Raw genomic sequence first — 22,370 nt, 5'->3', positions numbered from 1 at the left:
TGAAGGCAGATGGAGGGACGTGCCCAGCACCAGCTACACCGTATTCTCACCACAAAATCAGGCCTCCACATCTAACTACCATTTTATAGGAAAGATGGGCTCAGAGAACCATGTTACGTGACACCTCTGGATTTTAACCAGCAAAGCTCAGAATGTGGTAAACTCTACAGATGAAAAGAGACATAAGAAACATTTCAAATACATGTAATTTGTGGACTTATAATTTCTGATACAAGCAAGGCAATTGTAAACATGACCAAACATTTATGAGACAATAGGGAACATTTGAACATTAGCTGCACATTTGAAAAGTTAGAAGGATTTATTCATAAGTCCTTGATGTGAAGATTTATGGTGTGATGCTACAAATTTGCTTCAAAATAATCCAGGTGTGTGGGGCTGGAGTGAGGAGTTGGTGTGGTGCAGATAAAACAGTCCTGGCCACGGGCAGGTGGGTTGTGCCCAGGGATTTATTGCACTATAATCTCTGCTTCTATTCATGTTTGTAGATTTCCATAATAAAATGTTAGCAAAAAGCAATAAAAAGTATCAGTGTACCACTTAATTCTTCTGTCATGATGGTGGCGGAAGTGGTGGGTATATAGAATGTGTGTGTGTATGTATGTGGTCTCATGACGTTTGGTCCTAATTCAAGTTGCAGCTCTGGAACAAAGGCATTCTTTTAAAAATGACTTTTTGACAGGTGTGAATAATGGTCCAACCTAACAGGCTGAGCTGGATTTCCAAGGGGTGTTAGCCAGGCAGGCGCAGACACAAGGCTGCTGTTTAGGGAACGGCTGGAGCCAGCCCCACACGGTTATTCCCTCGGTCAAAGACCGAGTAAAACTGTCTGATGAAGACATCGCCCAGGATCCAGAGAGGCCCAGATGGAGGCTGGATGTCAAGGCCTTGAAAGGCACTGAGGCATAACTTCATTCCATCTACGAAATCCTAGCGTTGGAAAGAAGAAAGTAAGTGGCACACAGGGAAGAAGGGAGTAGCGCTGTCTAGAGCTACACTGTGCAGTGGCGGCCACACTGAATGGCCTCAGACAGCTGCTTCACAATTTTGGTTGATTGGTTCTTCCTCCTGCTTCATACACTTTTACCTGTATACTCAATAAAGTGTTTGAACGCTTTCATAGATGTGGGCCTAGGCCTTTAAGTTCCACAGTTCTGAGAACTGTTCATCTATTGTACACCCCCCCCGCCGACCCCCACCACTTCACAATTGGGACAGTTGAAACCTTGATGCCTGGCTGGAAGAGCAAAAGGTTCAGCATTAGAAAATCTTGACTTAACCTCTGGTTTCTTCAGTTCGTGTGAAGCTCAGCTCACCTTTTTTTTTAAGGGAGAAAAAGTGCTCTATAAATGGCTAGCAACTGCTATCTTCTTGTTGATGTTCTGAAAAGAATCATGTGAGCGGCTCCTTTTAGGTAAAAGGCAAGTAAGCATCCCTTGATCTGTGAGAAGAGTGGAACCTACCCCAACCTTACATTTTTTAGTTTGATAAAGAGTTGGGATCTAAAAGACAGTGTGGTCTTTCCAACAAACCCTTGAAGTTGGAGGTTGCTGATAACGGAGTAGAAAAATTTGCAGAGGGCTAAAGAACCTTCTTGAGACGAAGGGTATAAAAATGCAAAGGTATTACAGCATCTGTGATGGATTAAGGTGGCTCTGATTGAAATATACTGGCAGAAAAGGACAATGTCGCCATATTGGGTACAGGGAAGGGCATGGGGTGAGCAGGGACTCCCATGGGGTGCAGGTGGGAGAGTAGGGGGAACCAGAAGGGTGTATGGACTAATGAATGTGGCAGCCAAAATGTATAGCTTATCCTCGGTATGGCGTTCACAGTGGCAGCTTCAGAAGTCCTTTGTTGGATGAATTTAGGGGACTTAACCCAAAGCTGTGTTTTAAAGTAAAACATTTGTTTTACTTTTACTGTAAGTTTATACCTGGTGGCTTTGGGAAGGGGTTAATGGAGATCAAGTTTTGGGGGGTAGGTAAACCTCTAACCCCCCCAGTCTACACCTTAGCACCTCAGTTCTGGTGCAGTCACCCTGATGCTGTGGGTGACTTTTGGGCAATGTTATTGCATTACAGTGTGTCACCAAAGAACTATGATATTAAAAATCTGGCCCAACTGTGGTATGAAGTGGTCATGGATTTCTCAAACATCTCGGAGTTCCCTTTCAACCTCACCCTTCACACTTATGCATCTACTGCAACAAGGCATTTTCTTAATTTGAATATATATTATAAAAGATATAACCTTGTTCTGTAACTCCCACCCCCAAGCAGCTCATATCTAGAACCACTAACTCTCTGAGTCTCAATATCCTGGTCTATACAATGGGACAATATTATCCTAGTCTGACTTCATGGTTAAGAGGATTTGGGTGGTTGAATGGCTTGCCCCAGGTTTGCTGCTGCTTCATGGCAGAACAGAAAATAAAAGAACCAACCCAGTGGTCTTTCCACCACACACAGGCAGTGGTGTCTCTCCCAGAGGAAACGCCACTTCAGTGCAAGATAAGTTGGTGGGGGGGGGCCTTAGGGTAAAGGTGACCGTTTGAAAAAGGGAAGTGGAAGGTGTATGGGAAAGACCCTGTGACTTGCAGAATGAGGAAAGTTCTTTTTTTTTCCTTTTGTTTTCTGCTATGTTGTGTGTGTGTGTGTGTTCTTTTTTTAATTGAATTTATTGGAATGATTTTGGTTAATAAAAGTATATAGGTTTCAGGTATACAATTCTACAATACAGCATCTGCATATTGTATTGTGTGTTCACCAACCCAAGCGAGGAGATAGTTCTTACCACCAGGGTGTAGGCAGTTGGTTGAAGAATGTAGGGGACTCCATTGATGGTGAAGATGACATCCGGCATGACATTGAGATTGTCACACTCCAGAGCGTACTAAAACACGACACAGAGTATCAACTTAGAAATCTCCCATCCCCCAAGAGAGGCCCAGGACCCCTGCTCCTGCCCCTCCCCGCCCCAGGTGAGTACTCACTTCTCCATCCACGGGCTCAGCCCCAATGGCTGTCTGCAGCTGCCTGATGTCACCTGAGGGGCCTGTGAGAAGGGAGGTCCCTGTGTCCACAATTGCCTGGCAGCCTTCTGAGCAGAACATCACGGCGCCCCCGACCTGGATTCTGAGGACAAAGGCAGCGTCGCCAGTCCCCCACCGTCCTCCCCTCCCCCCGCTCCCCTGGCCCCCGGGCGGCCCCCGCTCCCCTGCGGTTCTCACTCTCTGCTGGGCTCCCTGACTCCCAAAGCACATCAATGGTTTCCATTTTGGTCTCTCTCTCCACAAGCATGTTTCTCAAATTTTTTTGACTGAGATTCTTAGCAGGAAATGCATTTGACCCAGTACCTAAACACACACACACACACACACACACACTACAAATTTCATGAAACACTGCTTGACCTTAATATGTGAAGCATACTCTGACATTTTCTATTTTACTTCATTCCATTAAAAAATGTAAGTCATGATCCCCTAAAATGATGTTATGACTCATAAATGGGTAAATCCCTCCAGTTTGAAAAACCCTCAATAGACAGTGAACTTTGAGGCTTTTTGCTTTTGTATTCCTAGTGCCTAGCACATGCCTGGCAGCTTGTAGGAACTTATTCCTGGCTGAATTGACATTTGAATTACATTTCTTTGAATTCTTGCATTGTCTAATAGAGCACCAGAAATATGCCAGGCCCCTAGCCCCACTTCCTCAATTGCTCCATGCCCAGATGTGCACGTGTGTGTATGTGTGTGAAGGCTCACTCGATCTTACCACCTCCATGAAACCCTTGAGGGTTTTCTCAGATAGAAGCTGTCTTGCCCTGTCTGCTGAGCCACTTTGGCGGCACATCTCATGGAGTTGTGACCGCCTTCCTGTTTATGTGCAATAGTTTGTATGTATGTCTCATCTTCCCTTGTGAAGGCAAAAGCTGAGTCCAGTTCATTTTTGTACCCTACTTCACTCAGTCCTTGTCTGTATGTTAATCAATGTTGAGTGAACAAGAAGCAGCTTGCTGAGTGTTCATATTTACCATCAGTTGAGTTGAGGGTGCAACAAACGTACAAGGAAGAAAGTTGAACTTCGACACCATGTGCCTGTCATCCTGATTTCTGATGCTCCTCCCTGCACCTCTGCTCAGCACCTCCATGCCTCTAGCCTCACTCCCGGCGTCCTCTCCCAGGGACCAGCACTTTCATTCAGGTCAATTCAGTAAATCCAATTTGAGTCATGCTTGTTGTGGGTTCTTCTCTCAATATCATACTTTGTGGAGGATACTCACGTGTCCAGTGCAATCTGCCAGTAGCCTTGCTTGGTGACTGGGACCCAATTCAGACTCCCAGAGAAATGGGAGTGGTCATAGCCTCCAAAAATCAGCTCACTCCCTGCTCCACCTTCTGGGTCACTACAGGGAGAGAAAGGCAGAATGGCAAGGAAGGCCCACTGGAAAACCCTAGGAATGAGTTTCTGCTTCTTGGTCTGATTGCTCCCATCAAGTACTTAGACAGCCAGAAATGTCAGCCCAGGCTTTGAGAAAAGGGCTTCCAACTACTGCAAGTTGATTTGTCTGGACATTTTGGGCAAAAGAACGAGACAGCTCTGCTCAATGTTTTGTGAATGTCCATCTGCTTCTTGCATAAATGGATACTGAGGTGAGAAATGAGGACAACTGGTCTTGCCATGCAGAACTCATGCAGAACCAAGGCCAGGACCAACCTGAGTGTGCATACACCATGTGACTGGAGCCACCTCCAGAAGACACCTTTTCCCCAAGTGTCTTCTACTGTTTTTCCCCACTATTGTCGTGGTGGCTCATGGAGTGTCTTTCCACATTATTCACTCTCTTGTGTTAAGGCAAAGAAACTAATGTGAACCCAACATGATTTTTTACAGCTTGAATACTTATTCATTTTTATTGTTGATTTCTCAGATTATGTTCTGGCACCTAAGAGGATTGTGGGGAAATGAGACTTAAAACTGATTCATTTTCAGAAGGAAAAGAATCAGAAAAATACAAAACTTGGGGCACTGCAAGGCAGGGTAGTAACGGAGAAGGGAACTGGATATCTGTGGGAATCTTATGAGAGCAATTTTTAGAGAGGCAAGAGGGGAAAGAACTAATGTTTGTTGATGGCCTTTATGAAAGGAAAGCACTGTGTTAGGAATTTTACCTGCCTAACCTTATTCAATTCTCACACCAAACTGGTATCCATTTGAGGAAACAGGGGCTCAGGGAGATGAAGAAATATAAGTGGTAGGTTTTAAGTCCAGGTCAGTCTGATTGCAAAACCTTTGCTGTTTCCCATCACAGCTCGTCTTCCCAGGCTGGAAGGGAACAGGAGGTTCTGATAGGGGGAAGAGGGGGAGTCCAGACAACCTGTTCTCTTACTCACAGTTCTGCCCGGGCCTGTCTCAACTGCAGCCCTGCTGGAGAGGAAGAATTTGAGAGAGGGATTTTAAGGCTCTCCATGCACAAAAGAAAAACAAAGGAAATGGGCTTCTGTTAAGACAGAGGAAGCTCAGGCCAGGTCTTTTGGGAAGGAGTCAGAAAGGTAAGAGATCTCCTTCCCGTCATAAGGAGGATGGTGAGATGAGCCTCCCAGGACTCTAGGGAAAAGTGCCCAGAGGCAGGTAAGTCTCATGACCTTACCCAAAACTACAACATGCAATTTTAAATTCACATAACATTTACTATCTTAATTTTTAAGTGTACAGCTTAGTAGTGTTAAGTATATTCTGTGGAGAGCAGGACCAATACAATGGCATTGGTCAGATTGAGACAGAATAAAGTATATAAAACAAAGTGGAGTCACTTATGTCAACTAAAATGGCTGTCAGTCAGCCATGACACCTTGGTTTAAGAGGAAAATTACCTAAGTCAGAGTAAATACATCTGGCAAGGAGACATGTCTGCCCACATGGGCAGAGCAGACATGTCTGGCAAGAAGACACACTTAAGATATCTGCACATGTGGTCAGAGTAGCCGTTCTGCAGAGCAGGACCACCCATAGACTGGCTCCTCGGGAAACTCCACACTTGCCAGCAGGAGTGTCAAGCAGAACAGCCATGTACCACTCATAGGCTCATGGTCAAAAGGGCAAATTCCACACTTGGCATCAAGGCTGCCAAGACATTTATTGATAAGATCCAGAAGAGTAAAATACACCACTCTCGAAGTATAACTGAGGCAGGCTCCAGACCACTGCTGAGATGGCTGAGGTCCACACACCAGAGTGCTGCTCCATGATCCACACTGATCTCCCTTGGCGTTGGCCACTGGAGACTCTGCCCTGCTGGACTGAGGGCCTCACCTGCCCTGCTGCCCATCTGACTCTGGAGATTCTTCCTTGCAAGATGCTGAAAACTCCCTTGCCTACCCTGCTCCCAGACCTACAGATTGAAACTCTGGGACTTGGGATCATTTCCTCCATTGATTACTCTGTGTGTGTGTTATATTTCTCTTAGACTGTTAGAGTATGAATTGGATATTAATGTATGTAGGTGTTCTACTTTGAGTGAACCTGCATTCAATAAAAGCTGAGTGAATAGCATAGTTCCTGTGTGTGACTCTTGTCTATTCCTTGGTGCTGGGCTGCTCAACAGGCAGCGAGCCGAACTGTTGCCCAGCTGACTCATAGGAAAGACTGTATCACGAACATATGCTCGGGACATATCCAAGTTGTGCAACCAGACTCTAGAACCTTTTCAATCTGTACAGCCAAAACTCTACAGCCATTTAGTAACTTCCCATTTCCCTGCCCCAGCCCCTGGCAACCACCATTCTACCTTTTATTTCTATGAATTTGACCACTCTAGGTACTTCATATAGATGAATTCATACATGTAGTCCTTTTGTGACAAACTTGGTTCACTTACCATTATGTCCTCAAGATTTGTAGCATGTGTTAGAATTACCTTTCTTTTTAAGGCTGGATAAATTCTATTGTATGCATATACTTCATTTTGTTTATCCATCCACTAACATGTTATTGTTTTATTGTCAGCTTACTTTAAAAATTTTTTCTGCCTCCCCTCACTAGAATTAAGCTTCTTGAGGACAGAGACCATCTTTCTTGCTTCATTGTATTCCCAGTGCCTAAGTTATGCTCAGCATATAATAGGGGCTTGAGAAATATTTATTTACTGTATAAATGGATATCCAATTCCAGAGATTCTTTAAATTAGTCCAGAGTACTACAGTTTACAAAGTGCTTTTCACAAGGAATTTATGGGGCAAATCCTATTTCCTCAATAGTCAGAGAAGTTACGTGTTTTGCCCCAAATCACTCAGCTGGCCAAACAAGAGATTGAATCCAGATGTTGTGACTGTTATGTCTAGTGTTCTTTCAACTGCACCAAGTTGTCTCCCTAGAAATATAATTGACCTTAGCTAGGCAGTCTCAACAGGCCTTACCTACTCATGTAGACAGAAAACATGGGTACATCCACCAGGTTCTGGGCCATCATGTTGTCGAACACTGGGGTCACCCCTCCAACAGCCAACGAGGGGTATCCCAGGCCCAGAATTCCATCAAACTCTGCGTTCACAAAGGTCTGGCCAGGTTCTGTGACACTCTCTCCAAACTGCTGGCCAACCACAGTCAGTCCTTCCACCTGTTGGAAGAAAGTCCAAAGGAAATTTGCATAGATCTTTGGAAAAGGGTCTTAGATTCCTGGATTCTCCCTCTGTCTTGAAGCTAACTCTTCTCTGACTCAACTTTTCTTGATTAAATGGGCAAAATGATTTTTGCCATAGCCCAACCCAATTTTTTAATGTAAACTTTTTTGTTGTCGAAGTATAATACAGAAATCATAAGTGTTCAATTGCAATCATAAGTACAATTCAATGAGTGTTCAAAAGCTATACTTACCTGTGTAAGCAAGCTCTCAAACTGAGAAACAGAACATTACAACCTCCCAGAAGCTCCTTCATGCACCCTGCCTATCATTGCACCTTCCCTCAAGAGTGACTAATCTCCTGGTTCCTAACAGCATGTACTTGCTTTCCCTATTTTTGAATTTTATATAAATGGAATCATTACAGTATGAATTTGGTACCTGGCTCTGTCACTCAACTTTATGCTTGTTGTATGCTGTTCTAATTTGTTCATTGTCATTGTATTCCACAGTACAAACATACCATCATTATTAATGCATTCTTCCATGATGGGTATTTGGGTTATTTCCTGTACTTGACAATTGCTAATAAAGTAGTTTGCACATGTCTTTGGGTGAACATGTGCACATACTTCTGTGGCAGATAGCCTAGGAATAAAGCTGTTAGATCATAGAGTATGTATAAATACTGACAGAACTGAGTAAACACTGACAGAATTTTCCCAAGTGATTTGTACCAATTGATGTTTTCAATACCAATATTTTAAGAGTTCTAGTTGCCAGTAGCTCCATATCTTCACCAACACCTGGTGCTGCCATCTTCTCAATTTCAGTCTTCTAGTGGATATTGCAGTAGGTACATTTGGTTTTAATTTGTATTTCCTGATTACTAATGAAACTGAACATTGGATATCTTCTTTTGTGAAGTAGGTTGTCTGCATTCCTCTTATTGATTGGTGTTTTTCATCTATTCTGGTATCAAGTCCTTTGTTAGGTATATGTGTTACAAACATCTCTGGACTGTGGCTGGTGTTTTGGATGAACAGAAGATAAGAATTTCAATGTAACCAAATTTGTCAATTATTTTTCAATTATTTTTCAATTAAAAAGATTAGTAGTTTTTGTAACTTGTTTCAGAAACTTTTGCCTACCTTAAGGTCATGAAGATATTTTCCTATGTTTTCTTCTCAAAGTGTTATTGTTTCACTTTTTACATTTGTATCTATAGTCTATGAAGAGTTCTACAACATGTGAGGCAGAAGACAAGATTCATTTTATTTTTTACTATATGGATATCCAGATGATCTAGGACCATTTAATGAATACACCATCATTTTCTCCACTGCGGTATCATGTTCAATATGTCAGGTGGCTGTATGGGTAGTCTCTGAATTTTCTATTCTGTTCCATTTGTCTATTTGGCTTTCCTGTGCCAGTATCTCACTGTCTAAATTACTATATCTTTATAATAAGTCTTAAGAGTTGGCAGTATTTTTCTTCATGTAGATTGTCTTGATACATTACATATTCATCTACATTTTAGAATTAGCTTGCCAGTTTTTAGTAAAAATTACTCTTGTTTTGACTGAGGTAAATTTGAATCTATAGGTCAATTTGGAAAAAGTTGACTTATTTATAATACTGAGTCATAACATGGTTTGTCTTTCAATTTATGTAGACCTTTCTTAATTGACTCAATAATGCTTTGCAGTTTTTAGAGTAAAGGCCTTGCACATTATCTTGTTAAATTTACTTCTAGGTAGTCAACATTTTTGATGTTATAAATAATATTAAAATATTTTTTCACTTGTTTTTCCTAATGTATAGAAATTTGAATGATTTTATATGTTCATCTAGTATCTAGCAGCTTTGCTAAATTCACTTATTAATCCCAATGGTCAGTAGATGTTTGGAGATTTTCTACATATAGATTCATGTCATATGTGAATAATGACAGTATCATTTCTTGCTTTACAATCCTAATACCCTTAATTTTTTTCTTTGTTGTCTTATTGCATTGAGAGTGACCATCCTTGGCTCAGGCTTGATGTCAGGGAGAAGTCACTCAATATTCGTGATTGATTATGAAGTTCTCTGTGGGCTTCTTTGTAAACATTCTTTATCAGATTTAGGAAGTAGCTTTATATTTCTAGTTTTCTAAAAATTTTTTTAAAATTCAAGAACAGATGTTGATTTTTATTAATTCAGAGGACTATGTGATTTTTCCTTTTATTGTCTAAGATGATAAATTCCTGGGGAAAAAATGACTCTTGGTTGGATATCTTATCCTTTGATATATCACAGGATTTTATTTGCTAACATTTTGTTAAGAACTTTTGCATTTACATTAATCTTTTTTTTGTTAAAAGGGTTTTAAAAATACATATATATATTTTACTGATTATGTCATTACAGTTGTCCTATTTCTTTCTCCCCTTTATTCCCTTCCTCCCTGCATCCTCCTCTTCCACCAGCATTCCCTCCCAACCCCCACCCCTTAGTTCATGTCCATGGGTCGCACATATAAGTTCTTTGGCTTCTCCATTTCCTATACTATTCTTAACCTTCCCCTATACCTACAATTTATGCTTCTTATTCTCAGTACCTTTTCCTCCATTCACCGCCCCCAGTCCTAAATTTCCATTTCTGTGATTCTGGCCTTGTTCTATTTTCTTTTGCTTAGTTTGTTTTGTTCTGGGGTTTTTTAGGTTCAATTGTTGATAATTGTGAGTTTGTTTGTCATTTTACTGTTCATAGTTTTTTTATCTTTTTCTTTTTCTTAGATAAGTCTCTTTATAATAAGGGCTTGGTGATGATGAACTCCTTTAACTTTACCTTATCTGGGAAGCACTTTGCCCTTCCATCCTAAATGATAGCTTTACTGGATAGAGTAATCTGGGATGTAGGTCCTTGCCTTTCATGACCTTGAACACTTCTTGCCAGCCCCTTCTTGCCTGTAAGGTTTCTTCTGAGAAATGAGCTGATAGTCTTATGGGAACTCTTTTGTAGGTAACTGTCTCCTTTTCTCTTCCTGCTTTTAAGATTCTCTCCTTATCTTTAATCTTGGGTAATGTAATCATGATAAGCCTTGGTGTGTGTTTCCTTTGGTCCAACTTCTTTGGGACTCTCTGAGCTTTCTGGATCTCCTGGAAGTCTATTTCCTTGGCCAGACTGGGGACGTTCTCCATTATTTTTTCAAATAAGTTTTCAATTTCTTGCTCTTCCTCTTCTCCTTCTGGTACCCCTAGGATTCGGATGTTGGAACATTTAAGTTGTCCCAGAGGTTCCTAAGCCTCTCCACTTTTCCGAATTCTTGTTTCTTCCTTTTGTTCTGGTTGAATGTTTATCTCTTCCTTCTGCTCCAATTTGTTGATCTGAGTCCCAATTTCCTTCCCTTTACTGTTGGTTCCCCGTATAGTTTTCTTTATTCCGTTTGTATAGCCTTCACTTTTTCCTTCATTTTGCAACCAAAGTCAACCATTTCTGTGAACATCCTGATTACCAGTGTTTTGAACTGTGCATCTGATAGGTTGGCTATCTCTTCATGGCTTAGTTCTATTTTAGGAGCTTTGATTTGTTCTTTCATTTGGGCCATATCTCTTCGTCTCAGCATTCCTGTTACATTGTAAGGGGGCAGAGCCTGAGGTATTCACCAGGGCGGGGCAACCCAGGTCACTGTGTTGTGATGCTGTATGTTGGGAAGGGGTCAGAGAGGGAACACTCCTGCTTTCTTGGCTCTTGGCTGGCTTTCAGTCACTTCCCCTGCTACCCACAAGCAAATTGGGCCTTCTGGTGCTGATTCCCAGGTGGGTGGGTTTGTGTACATTCTAAGACCCTGTGGGTCTCTCCAGTGGACTCTCCTGTGAGGCCTGGGAGTTTCTCCCGCTGCCACATCCCCCATAGGTTTTTACAGCCAGGGGATTTGAGGCTTTCTTTTCCCTCACTGGAACCCTGGATTGTGTAGTCTGTCTTGCTCCCAGTTGTTCCTCCTGGTTTATCCACACCAAATGTAGGACTGCCTGTTCTTCCAGCTGCCACCTCGACCACCCAGTTCTCCAGCTGCCACCTTGCCATGCATCCTCTCCACCCCAGTCCCTCCTACCAGTCTGGGCAAATATTTCTTTTTTAACTCCTTGATTGTCAGACTTCCATACAGTTCAATTTTCTGGCAGTTCTGGTTATTTTTTGTTTTTAAATTTATTGTTGTCCTTCTTTTGGTTGTGCAAGGAGGCAAAGTGTATCTACCTACACCTCCATCTTGGCCCAAAGTGCACCTACATTCATGAGAAAGAGATTGGTGTGCAATTTTCATTTCTTATAATGATCTTCTCAAGTTTGTTTTTAAATTTATGTTGGCTTCACACAGTGAGTTATGAAGTGTTCCTTCTTTATCAATTATCTGAGAGAATTTATGTAAGGTTGGTGTTATTTCCTCCTTCAGTGTTTGGAAGAATTACCACTGAGGCTACCTGGGCCTGCAGTTTTCTTTGTTGAAAGGTTGTTAATAACAGAGTCAATATTTAAATACACATTGGAATATTCATATTTTCTATTTTTTTGTGTGTCAGTTTTGACATCTGTATTTCTCAAGACATCTGCCAATTTTTTAAAAAATTGTCAAGTATCTCAATATAAAAATTTTCTTGATATCCTCTTATTTTAATGTTTCCAGGGTCTTTATTAACATACTGTTTTTCATTTCTAATATCATGAAGTTGTATTTTCTTTCTTTTTTCTTGATTAATTTTGCCAAAGGATTATGGATTTCATTAATCTTTGTAAAGAGTTACATCTTGACTTTGTTGATTTTCTCTATTGTATGACTTTCTATTTTACTGATGTCTCATTCTTCTATTTATTATTTCCTTCCTTTTCTTTTTTTGAGCCTGATTTGCTGTTGTTTGAGGTCTGCTTGTTTTCTTCTTGTTTATTGCTTAAAATAGATGCTTAGATCATTGATTTTCAGCTCTTCTAGTATAAGCATTTTAGGCTATAACTGTCTTGTTAAGGATTGCCTTAGCTGCATCCACAATTTTTGGCATGTCCTATCTTCATTATGTGTGTTTGTCAGGGTTGAGAAGAGAAGCAGAGCTATATATAAAAAGGATTGTATTCTGGATAGTTGACTGTATGCCATTGCAGGTGCTGGTTAAAGAGTGTCATTAGGAATTTATTTTTGTCTTGGTGTTGCAGCCTGAAGTCTAGTTTGGCAGTCAGTAAGGAAAGATAGATGTCAGGTGGGAGAAGGGTGAATTGGAACTTCGAGGTTAAGGGTGGACTGGAAACCACATTGCTGTTTCACTGCCTCTGAGCTTCAGTGATAGCACAGGGTGACCCTCTCTGTTACAGGGGTAAACATGGAGCTGACCCAGGAGCCAGGAAACCTGAAGGAGGAACCACTGGAAGCTGGAGTTGCTGTGGGTTTGGCTGTTGCCCCTCACGAGCCAGCAGATAGGTGGCAAGCTAAAGACTAAAATTCCCCTTCCATGCCATTTCAGTCCCTCTTCTTCTTCCCAGAGGCAATTATTATGATCAGTTTGGAATGTGATGTAGCTTTCTAAACAGTTATTTGTACTTTTACATATGTTTTAATAGAAAATGCAGTATATTGTTTTATCTGTGTGTGATAATTTTTACATAAATGGGAGGTTTTTTGCTCCTGGCATTTTTTGTCACTCCATATGTCCTGCTCCCACCCACTGTAAAGGGATGTTGATGAAGCCTGGGCCCTGCTGGGTCCTTGCACATCAGGAGTGGGTCCACCTCTATTTCCCCAAAGACCTGGGCATATACAGTAGTCCCCTCTTATCCACGGGGTAAACATTCCAAGACCCCCAGTGGATGTCTGAAACTGAGGATAATATTGAACCCTATTATACACTGTTTTTTTCCTATACATACCTATGATAATGTTTAATTTATAAATTAGGCACAGTAGTAGATTAACAATAACTAATAATAAAATAGAACAAAATAATATACTATAATAAAAGTTACTTACATGTGCTCTCTCTTAATCTCTTTGGTAACTGATCTGATAACTGTGTCGGCTCCTAAGTGACTAACGGGCAGAGAGCATATAGTGTGGATACGCTGGACAAAGGAAAAATTCACATCCTGGGTGGGGCGGGGTAAAACGGCTCAAGATTTCACTGTGCTACTTGGATCACTGTGTAATTTAAAACCTACAAATGGTTTATATCTGGAATTTTTCATTTAATATTTTCAGAGCATGGCTGGCTGAGAATAACTACAACCACAGAGAGCAGAACCAAAGATAAGGGGGGACTACTGTACTGTGTCCGTAAACCTGGAGAGGGCAGTGCTAGGGCTCTCCTGGCTCTCTGTCCCCACATTGGCCAGGTCCCCACAGTTCCAAGACCCATAAGACCTTTGGTCAAAGGGAGTTTAAGGAGCAGCTCATGAGCTCAGCTTTGAGTTCAGTGCTCTCCTTGGATCTTTGTTTTGACTACTAGGGTTCTGGCTTGTCTCCATGATTGGACTCCCACCTCCTACCTTGTTGCCTTATTTCAGTAACTGAGTTCCCACCTGGAGCCCTGGCTTGGACTTCTTTATCCTTCAAGATGGAGGCCTGGTGTTGTCTCCTTGGTGCCCCTGGGCACCAAGCTGTAAACATTGCCACCAGGCTCTCAGCACTGCGCACTGCATCTCTGCAGGAATCCCGCTGGCCACCTCTCTAGGACCCAGCACATTGAGCAGCCTGACCCACTGCTGCCACCTCAGGCGGGGAGCACTACCTCCAGCTGGCCAGGCCTCTCCTTCCCTAGAAGACGACCCTTTGTTTCCACTTCTGCCGAGGCAGATCTGAAGCTGCTCTGCTAAGAGCTCTGAACAGTGTTTGTCTCCCAAGTTTCTGACCAAGAGAGAAGACATGAAAGAATCATACTCACAGAGACCTGGTCGGCTCCGATGACTCCAGACAAGCTCCCAGTCCCGTACTGAATGAAGAAATGACTCCCAGGTGCACTGTACGTGTTGGACAAGGAAGGGTGGAACCTGGCATGTGTCTCTGGAAAGGAAGAACACCTCCTTTGACTAGACCATCAGCTCCCTGCCTTCATCCCTGCCCTGACACCCCCAGCTTCCAGCTGTTGGCCCAGCCTGCCTCAGTCTTCTTGCCACCGGTCCTTTCTTCTGCCCTACAGGACAGTAGGCACCAAACCTCCTGCCCATATCAGTCTGAGGACACAGTGATAATCAGGGACCTCCGGAAAGATTGACTATAGTCCCCCCTAGTGAGCTACTATATTCCTCTCTACCTACGTGGTGGGCTAATAGGGGACCAAATAGTTGTCCCTGGGCAAACGTAATTGCCTGCGGCCTCACGAGGCACGCCAAAATAAACGCCAGGTATCAGGCACAAGCAGCAGCCTCTGCCAGCCATGGTGGGCAGAGCCTGGCATTCAGAGGAAACACAGGGCTAAACAATTGCCACTCCAGGAAATCACACCCAATTCTTTGCCAACCATGGACACCTAGTCCTGGCATTTCCTGAGATATTCTGTCTCTAAAACTTGTCCCGCATAGACTGAGACATTTTTTCCCTAGCTTTTTTTTCCCCAATCTTCTCAAAGACCTCTGAGCTACCTCTGCCAACTGGGTTCTCCACACATTGTGTCCCACCAGCCCCACCTCTGGTGTCCTGAGGGATAGGTCACCAGCCTCCTGGAAACAGGTGAACAGTCTGCACTAGAACTTGACTCACCTACTTGCCCAGAAATAGCCACTGGAATGGAGCCGTCCCCCATATTCTTTAGTGTGTTCCAAAGGGAGTGAGTCACCACATGCTCAAAAATCTGTATTTTTTTGCCGGTGGAGTTTCCCTCTACTAATTCTGATCAGTATGAAAGTTGCTAGCTTGGATTACAGTCAAATTTTACCTTTCTCCCTGACCCAACCCTGTTTCTGCTGAAGGCAGTCCCGGGCAGCCTCAGAGATGGAGGGGGGAGGCTGGTGTGCGGGGACGGCCAGCTACTGGGACCCAACCCCTTCCCCAGAGCGCCAGGCTCTGGGTCCCGGGCCTGGCCTCAGCCCTTCCCTGTCGGGGCTTCTGGGCCACTTACTGCAGGCCGGGCTGCTGCAGTACACAGAGGGCACCCAGAGGTTGGAGGAGCCGGTGTCAAAGATGACGGTGAAGTTCTGTGGTGGGGAGCCAATGGAGATGGTGCCGAAGTATTCCATCTACAGCAGGAGAGGGAAGGGAGCCGGTGTGGGTGCTGGGAAGGGGTAAGGTTCCCAGGGAGAGCTCCGTGGGGCCAGTGCCTTGGCTAGCACAGACGGGCTCCGAGACCCTGGGAAGGGGCAGTCAGAGGTAACAGAAACAGAGGAAGGGTTGAGGGGGAAGAAGAGCAGATCGTTATCCCAATTCTCATTATTGTGAGAATCACTGTGGACAAGGCAGAGGAGCCCTGCCCTGCTCATCCCTTTCCTCCCACAGAGAGAGGTCCACACATTCAGGTGCACTGGGGCTTATTTGGCCAAGTTCATGGGAACCCAGAGGGTCAGTCCATACGCGTCATCCTAGAGGAGAAATCCATGCTGGCGCCCAGTGCCGCTGCCCACTAGCCATGACCCAGGCTGAGTTCTGCGGCACTCTCCCTGCTCCCAGCCCCCGCCCCAAGATGCCTCACATCCAGGTAGTTGATGAGGGGCTCGTTGGCACTCTGATCCATCGTGCAGGACTCAGTGAACTGGATCATGTCCAAATTCTGGGATTTCCAGAACTCAGAGAGCTGGCCCCGTGCTCGCAGCTTCTTTCGAAGGGACTGACGCTTCCTGAGGGGCACCCTGAGGACAAAGCCCCATGTGAGGAGGAGATGCATTTCTGCCTCTCTCTGACCCTCCCCACCCCAACCCCATTTTCCTGAGGTTAATTGGGAAATTTCACAGGAGGGGATCTGCAAAGTAGCACACCCGGATTTGGCCAGAATCAGGGCCCTCCCTGCCCCCAGCCCGCCCCCAGACACAGCACTCTTGTGTCTGCCCCTGTAGACTCAGAGACTCTGAGACTCGTAATGGCCCTCTATCCTGGGGATGGGCTCTTTGAGATCTTCTGGAAAATGGGGGATGTGGGATGGTCTGCAGTTTTACATGAACTTCATGAGGGGCTGAATTAAACGGACAGAAAAACTCTTGGGGGCAGTGATCAGTCCCCAGGGAAGTACTCAGGTCCTTGGAATTGCAATTCACAGCTGCAGGTTCCTGCTGTCTCCAACACGAGAAAGTCCCCCGGACTCAGGCAGCAGTTCCATCAGAGACGGATGCTGAGGCGTGGCTTGCCATGGGCTGGACACTAGGTGGCCACTTGGTAAACCTTTTCCAAGTCCTCAGTTTCTTCCCTTTGTTTCCCCATCTGTTTTCCTCTCCCGGAGAAGTTCTAAGTGCCCCCGCTGGACACGGCGCCGGGGACACGGTCTCACCTGTGTAGTGTTCCTTGGGGCTGCCCCATGTCCAGGAGCACCAGCAGCAAAAAAAACAGTGTTCTCATTGTACAGCCAGCAACTCCTCTCTCGCTCTGCCGCGGCCTGCCTTCCGCCTCTCCTTTCTTCTCCCCCACAAGGCAGCAGCACCAAGTCTCCTTAACGCAGACCTGCCGGGCCCAGCCTGAGGGCACAGTGATAAGGCTCCTGGAGTCAATAGCCAGGCCCAGAGCAAACAGAGCCCATGTGACCAGGCGTTAGGGGTGTTCCCCCTCCACCCCAGGGCTCCTTTCACTCCAGCAGGGGCAGCGGTGCACCTGGGGTGGGACTTGGGGGTCTGCGCACCCTCTAAGAGTAAGAGGGTTGTGTCTAAGGCTCAATATCTCCTAGACTCTGGCATCCACGAAGCCCTGTATTAATTAATCAAGGGAAAACCTTGCCCCAACCCTGGGTACCACCCTACTGACTGTTACCCCGAGTCTGCCTGAAGACCCCCAGGAGTAGAAGCTCAGTTGTCACATGTGGGGCAGGATTCTAACTCAAAACGTTAATCAGTCTGTTTTGTCTGTATTTCCTGTTCTCTCCTCACTCCCTTAGGAGCCCCAAGGGCAGCGTACTTCCTCTAGCCCACCTGGAAACAGAAACCAGCACTCCCCAAAGCCTCTGAAATGGGAAGACTTGGCTGTGGATGGTGGAGCCAGTTTCTCTGATCCCAAGGACTTGACGAATCCAGGGCCAAGGGCTGGGGGAGATTCAGAGGCAAAAACAGACGCAGCCCTCAAGGGCCAGAGAGGCACCGGCGGGGGGGTGGTTCTGGAGCGGGTACCGGGTTACTTTACTCCGACTGTCATACCAAGTGCCATACAAGTGTCTGGGTGGCTTAAACAACAGACAATTATTTTCTCCTGATTCTGGAGGCTAGAAGTCCAAGATCAAGGTGTCAGCTGGGTTGGTTTGTCCCGAGGCCCTTCTCTGGCTTGTAGATGGCCACCTTCTCCTACCTGTGTCCTCACACGGTCTTCCCTCTGTGTGCGTCTGTGTCCAGAGTGCCTCTTCTTACACTGACAGACACCAGTTATATTGGATTAAAACCCACACATAGGACCTCGTTTAACCTTAATTGCCTTTTTAAAGGTCCAATCTCCAAATACAGTCCCATTCTGAAGTACTGGGTGTTAGTACTTCAACATAAACACTTTAGAGGACACAGTTCAGCCCATAACAGTGCCGAAGGGCAGCAGGACCCTGCCCGCCAGTGGGACTCCGGTCTGGGGTAGGGGGTGGCAGACTTGAGCCCTATGTGAGACCCCTCACAGTCCCCTTATCTCTGTGGCATCCCACCGACTAAACAGAGCATGGCCTTTATTTCCCGGAGTGGAGATGGAGGGTGACAAGAAGGAACACCTTCCTCTAGTCCTGGCCCAAGTTGATGGGACCCTCTGTATGAGGGCAGCAGAGGCCATCGTTGCTGTCACACATGACAACACTTTCGAGGTCTGGAGTAGGAGGTAGGGAACCTGGGTTTAGATCAGCTCTGCTTTCCATATCTGAAGCCCAGGAAGCAGACAGAGTTTGGAGCTGTCAAAACCTGTCTTGGGCTACAAAAATGTTGAAAAGACATCAAAAAGGCTTGGGGAACAGCCCAAATCCTTGACTCCTGACCCTAAGCGAACAAAACCTCTTTGGCGTTTGTCCACTTACAAGGAGTCCTTCTCTTTGACCTTTTGTTGGGGACAAAACCCAGAAGGGCAGTGTGAGCCACAGGTGGCTGAAGTTGAAAGAATGCATTTTAGCACCAACCTGGGCCATGGTTTGCCCAACCAATAGGTACCTTCATTTCTTCATCTGCCAAATATCCTACTTACCCTGTTGAGTTTTAAGGAGGACTAAACACACAAAATAAGGCTAGTGGAAGTACTTGAAAAACTGTAATGTTGTCATCAGGACTGAAGATTGTCACTATAAAGACCTTGTGATAGAAGACTCCTTCCAGACCATGAAGGCAAAGCTGCCCACATAACAGAGAAGACCACAAGCACAGAGGCAAAGGGACCAGCCTCAGAGCATGGGGTTCATTTAGTGGCAGAGCCAGGATTAGGGCCCAGGCCTCCTAATTTCCACTCCAGGGAGTTTTCTGCAGAATTATCATCATTATTACTGAACCATTGAAATGAACATAACTGTGACCTTTCCCTCCTCTCCCATCTTCCCAGCCCTCCGCATATCCCTCTCACCTATGTTTACTAAAAGAAAAGGGTTTGCTGGCTCAGGCTTGGAAGCCAGCTGGTCTGGGCTGCTGTGGGTCACCTGGCCACTGACTGGATCACCGGCATGGAGCTCCGGGGTCAGGTTGAATTTTGAAAAGGTCAGAAGCAGACTCATGGGGACATTTATCAAAACTAGTGGGTTCTGTTCTCTCTGGAAACATGAGGAACAGTATCTGTCCTGGCTATAGGTTAATAGATTCTCCTATGCTAGAATTAAATATTGTTGTGCACAATGTTAATAGCTTCTCTAGGGAACAAAAGCCTGTGGGTGCATGTGTGAGTGTGTGTGTGTGTGTGTGTGTGTGTGTGTGTGTCCTTTAAGAAAAAGAAAAGGGAGAGGGAGGACATTTAAGGAGGAGAATTTGGAGGAGCAAACTGTACCACGTGGACAAAAACAAGGATGTGAAAATTTTCCAAGGTATACTGGAACCGAACTCCCAGGGAGTATGGGGTTGAGAGGCTAGAGAAAGAGGCTGACAACTCCAGGATTAAACCAGGAGTTTATTAAGGGAACTTATGGACAGAAACAGAGCCTCGGGCAATTCCAAGATGTTGGATCTTCCCACCCAAAAGGGGAAGGAGGCTTGATGTAAATACATAGTTCTCAGAAACACGCAGGCTGTATTTCAGTGAACTGGCCGTCACTGAGAGCATCTTGCTTCTTTAGATGGTGTTGGTCACATCAAGCACCAGAAACCATTTTGCCTAACAGGGGCATAGTACAGGCAGTGATCCAGTCCCTCAGGATTGGGAGAGGGGCTTTAGAGAGGCAGAGAGACTGTCAGAGATGTTGATTGGTGGCTGAGTAGACAAAAAGGTTTGTCTGTTTCCTGAGCATTTGAAAACTTTTGGTGGTGATACTATCCAATGAACTTAGTAATAAGAGGACGGTTGCTTACTGTTCTGTGGAAATCAGCTTTATCAGGGCTTGATAGCCCTAGAGACAGTATGTCAATGTAGCACAGAGAGCAGCTGCTTCCCCTTCATGCTCAGCTGGCTCCTGACTGGAGGGTAGCCAGCGATCCTGGATGCTCTTGGCTCCGGCTCTGGCTACATTATCAGCTCGGCATGAATATGACCAACTGGAAAATGTCCCAACCTCATTCTGCTTGAAGTTGATGAATGAAAGAAAATCTGCTATGCTGTGAGAAGCTATTAACATTGTCCACAACAATATCTGCTAGTAGAAAGAAGACAGGGATCGGCTGCCAGGATCTAGTCTTGTCTCTGCTGCTAACAGGCCATTTGATCTTAGATAAACCACTTTTCTCTGAATCTAGTTTCCTTGTCTGTAAAATGAAGTTGGAGTGGACGATAATGACACGGAACGTTCTGGGTACATGAGCTATGTGGCCAGGCTCTGAGCTAAGGACTGTATGAGCACTAGCTCATTCAACCCTCAAACCAATGAATACTAGGTATTATTTTAAAGCCAATTTTACATATGAAATAACTCAGACATAGACGGTTTAAATAACTTGCATAAGATGCCATAGCCAGGAGTCACACCCAGACTTGCCTGACTTTAAAGTTGATGAGCTAGCTGTATTGTGTGGTCTCTAGGGCCTGACATTGAAGGATTTCTTCCTGGAAGAGAAAGACAGAAAGTGAGAGGGAGGAGGAGAGGGAAGAACAGGAGCGAGAATAATTTCCGGCAAGTGGAAAATCCGAGACCTTTTTATTGTAAGAAGAAAGAAGGTTGTGTGCAGGGTGGAGCGTGGTGGCACAGAGCTTTGTGATGAGAATCTTATTTTTCGCAAATATCTTCTATGCCTTCGAGGGTCAGCAAGGATCATTACTGTACTGCAGACAGGTGTGAAAGTCCCCCATGTGCCTTCTGCTAGTAATCCCCCACCCACACTCGGAATTATGAAAAGAAAAGATAAAAGGAAACTTGAGGTGATCGTACCATTTATTTATTCCTAAAAGAACATAACTGGCACAAATGCATACGTCCCCCTCTGGCTTGATCTGCTTTGGTTTGGCAATGCCTCTTGTTTTCATGCAACTGGAAATAAGAAGGATCCCATGTCCCCAGCATCACACCCTGTCAAGAATTCATTTATTTTGAGTCATTTCCAAAACCACTGTTAACCATATTATGGGAAAGTGCCTTCAGACCAGAAATCGTGGCAGTACAGCTAGCAGAGAACGCAGATACTGGGGAAGTTTCCCAGCTGAATACTGCGTGTGCGTGTGCAGTGCGTGTGTCCCTGCACCTGCAAGCAGGGAGGGCAGCCCACGCCTCTGGCCTGCCAGACCTCACACCAACACCGCCAGCTTCTGTGCTTGTTACCGAGCCCAGGTACTGAAAGCAGACAAAGCAGAGTTTGGCTTTCAACTCTGTCCCTTAACAGATGAATGCGTGACATTTGCGTTGTTTGGGAGCTTCCGTTCCCCCGACTGTATGAAAGAAAAGAACGATTTCCTTGCAGGATGATGTGAGGATTCCAGGAGACCAGCCTCAGGATGAGCGTGTTTTATGTCCCCCAGCCCAGCACTTGACACCAAGCGAGCACTCCGCACCGGTACCCTGGCTAAAGCCTGAGCGCCAGGGCGGGCGCCTGCCAGTAACTGAGTGCCCGCTTTATGCCACACACCGCTCTGAGTACTTTAAAAGTCTTCACTCATGTAATTCTCTCAATAACCCCATAAGGTAAATGATTCCAGAGAAGTTAAGGAATTTATCTATGGTCACATGACTGGCAACGATGAAACCAGGCTTGAACCTAGAAGTCTCTCTATAGAGTCTGTTATCTGACAGAAACCTAGGCTGCTGTCTGTAGCTTATAGATACGTTACTGTGTGTATTAACTGAATAAAATATACTGTGGAGATCACCCACCTCTATGTGTATTTTAATTGTCCAGGGAAGTTATCGAAGCTTCCAGCTGTCCTCAGGTCTTTCTGTGCGATTAGAGGCATAAACATTTAAAGGCTAAAAAATGAAAATGCTCTCTGACCCTTAGTTTCCTTATCTGTAAAATGTGGCTATTAGGAGGATTAAATAAAAGCTTAT

At 44.8% G+C, this 22,370-nt stretch overlaps 1 protein-coding gene across 1 annotated transcript; it reads right to left on the bottom strand.

The window, feature by feature from the left end:
* Positions 1-786: 786 nt before the first annotated feature.
* On the bottom strand, positions 787-17,152 carry CTSE (cathepsin E). Its single transcript, XM_054562817.1, has 9 exons — positions 17,085-17,152; positions 16,296-16,452; positions 15,729-15,846; positions 14,556-14,674; positions 7,442-7,641; positions 4,309-4,431; positions 3,017-3,158; positions 2,818-2,916; positions 787-951 (listed from the first exon to the last, which is right to left on the bottom strand). Exons 1-9 carry the CDS (start codon positions 17,150-17,152, stop codon positions 787-789), a joined length of 1,191 nt encoding a protein of 396 aa, XP_054418792.1.
* Positions 17,153-22,370: the final 5,218 nt, after the last annotated feature.

Source organism: Pteronotus mesoamericanus, unplaced genomic scaffold (genome assembly GCF_021234165.1).
Source record: "Pteronotus mesoamericanus isolate MK-2021 breed Mesoamerican mustached bat unplaced genomic scaffold, CSHL_Meso_final scaffold_705, whole genome shotgun sequence".
Taxonomy (NCBI): Eukaryota; Metazoa; Chordata; class Mammalia; order Chiroptera; family Mormoopidae; genus Pteronotus; species Pteronotus mesoamericanus.
The sequence above is the reverse complement of the archived record's forward strand: the minus strand, read 5'-3'. Positions and strand labels throughout refer to the sequence as shown.

Bases quoted from the DNA above. Each gene is read 5' to 3' on its own strand.
- CTSE (XM_054562817.1), bottom strand. From the start codon at position 17,152: ATGAGAACACTGTTTTTTTTGCTGCTGGTGCTCCTGGACATGGGGCAG. The intron at 14,675-15,728 runs GTAAGTGGCCCA...CTTCCTTTCCAG, and splicing joins CTGCAGCAGCCCGGCCTGCA to AGACACATGCCAGGTTCCAC. The intron at 4,432-7,441 runs GTAAGGCCTGTT...CTCTCCCTGTAG, and splicing joins TTTTCTGTCTACATGAGTAG to TGACCCAGAAGGTGGAGCAG.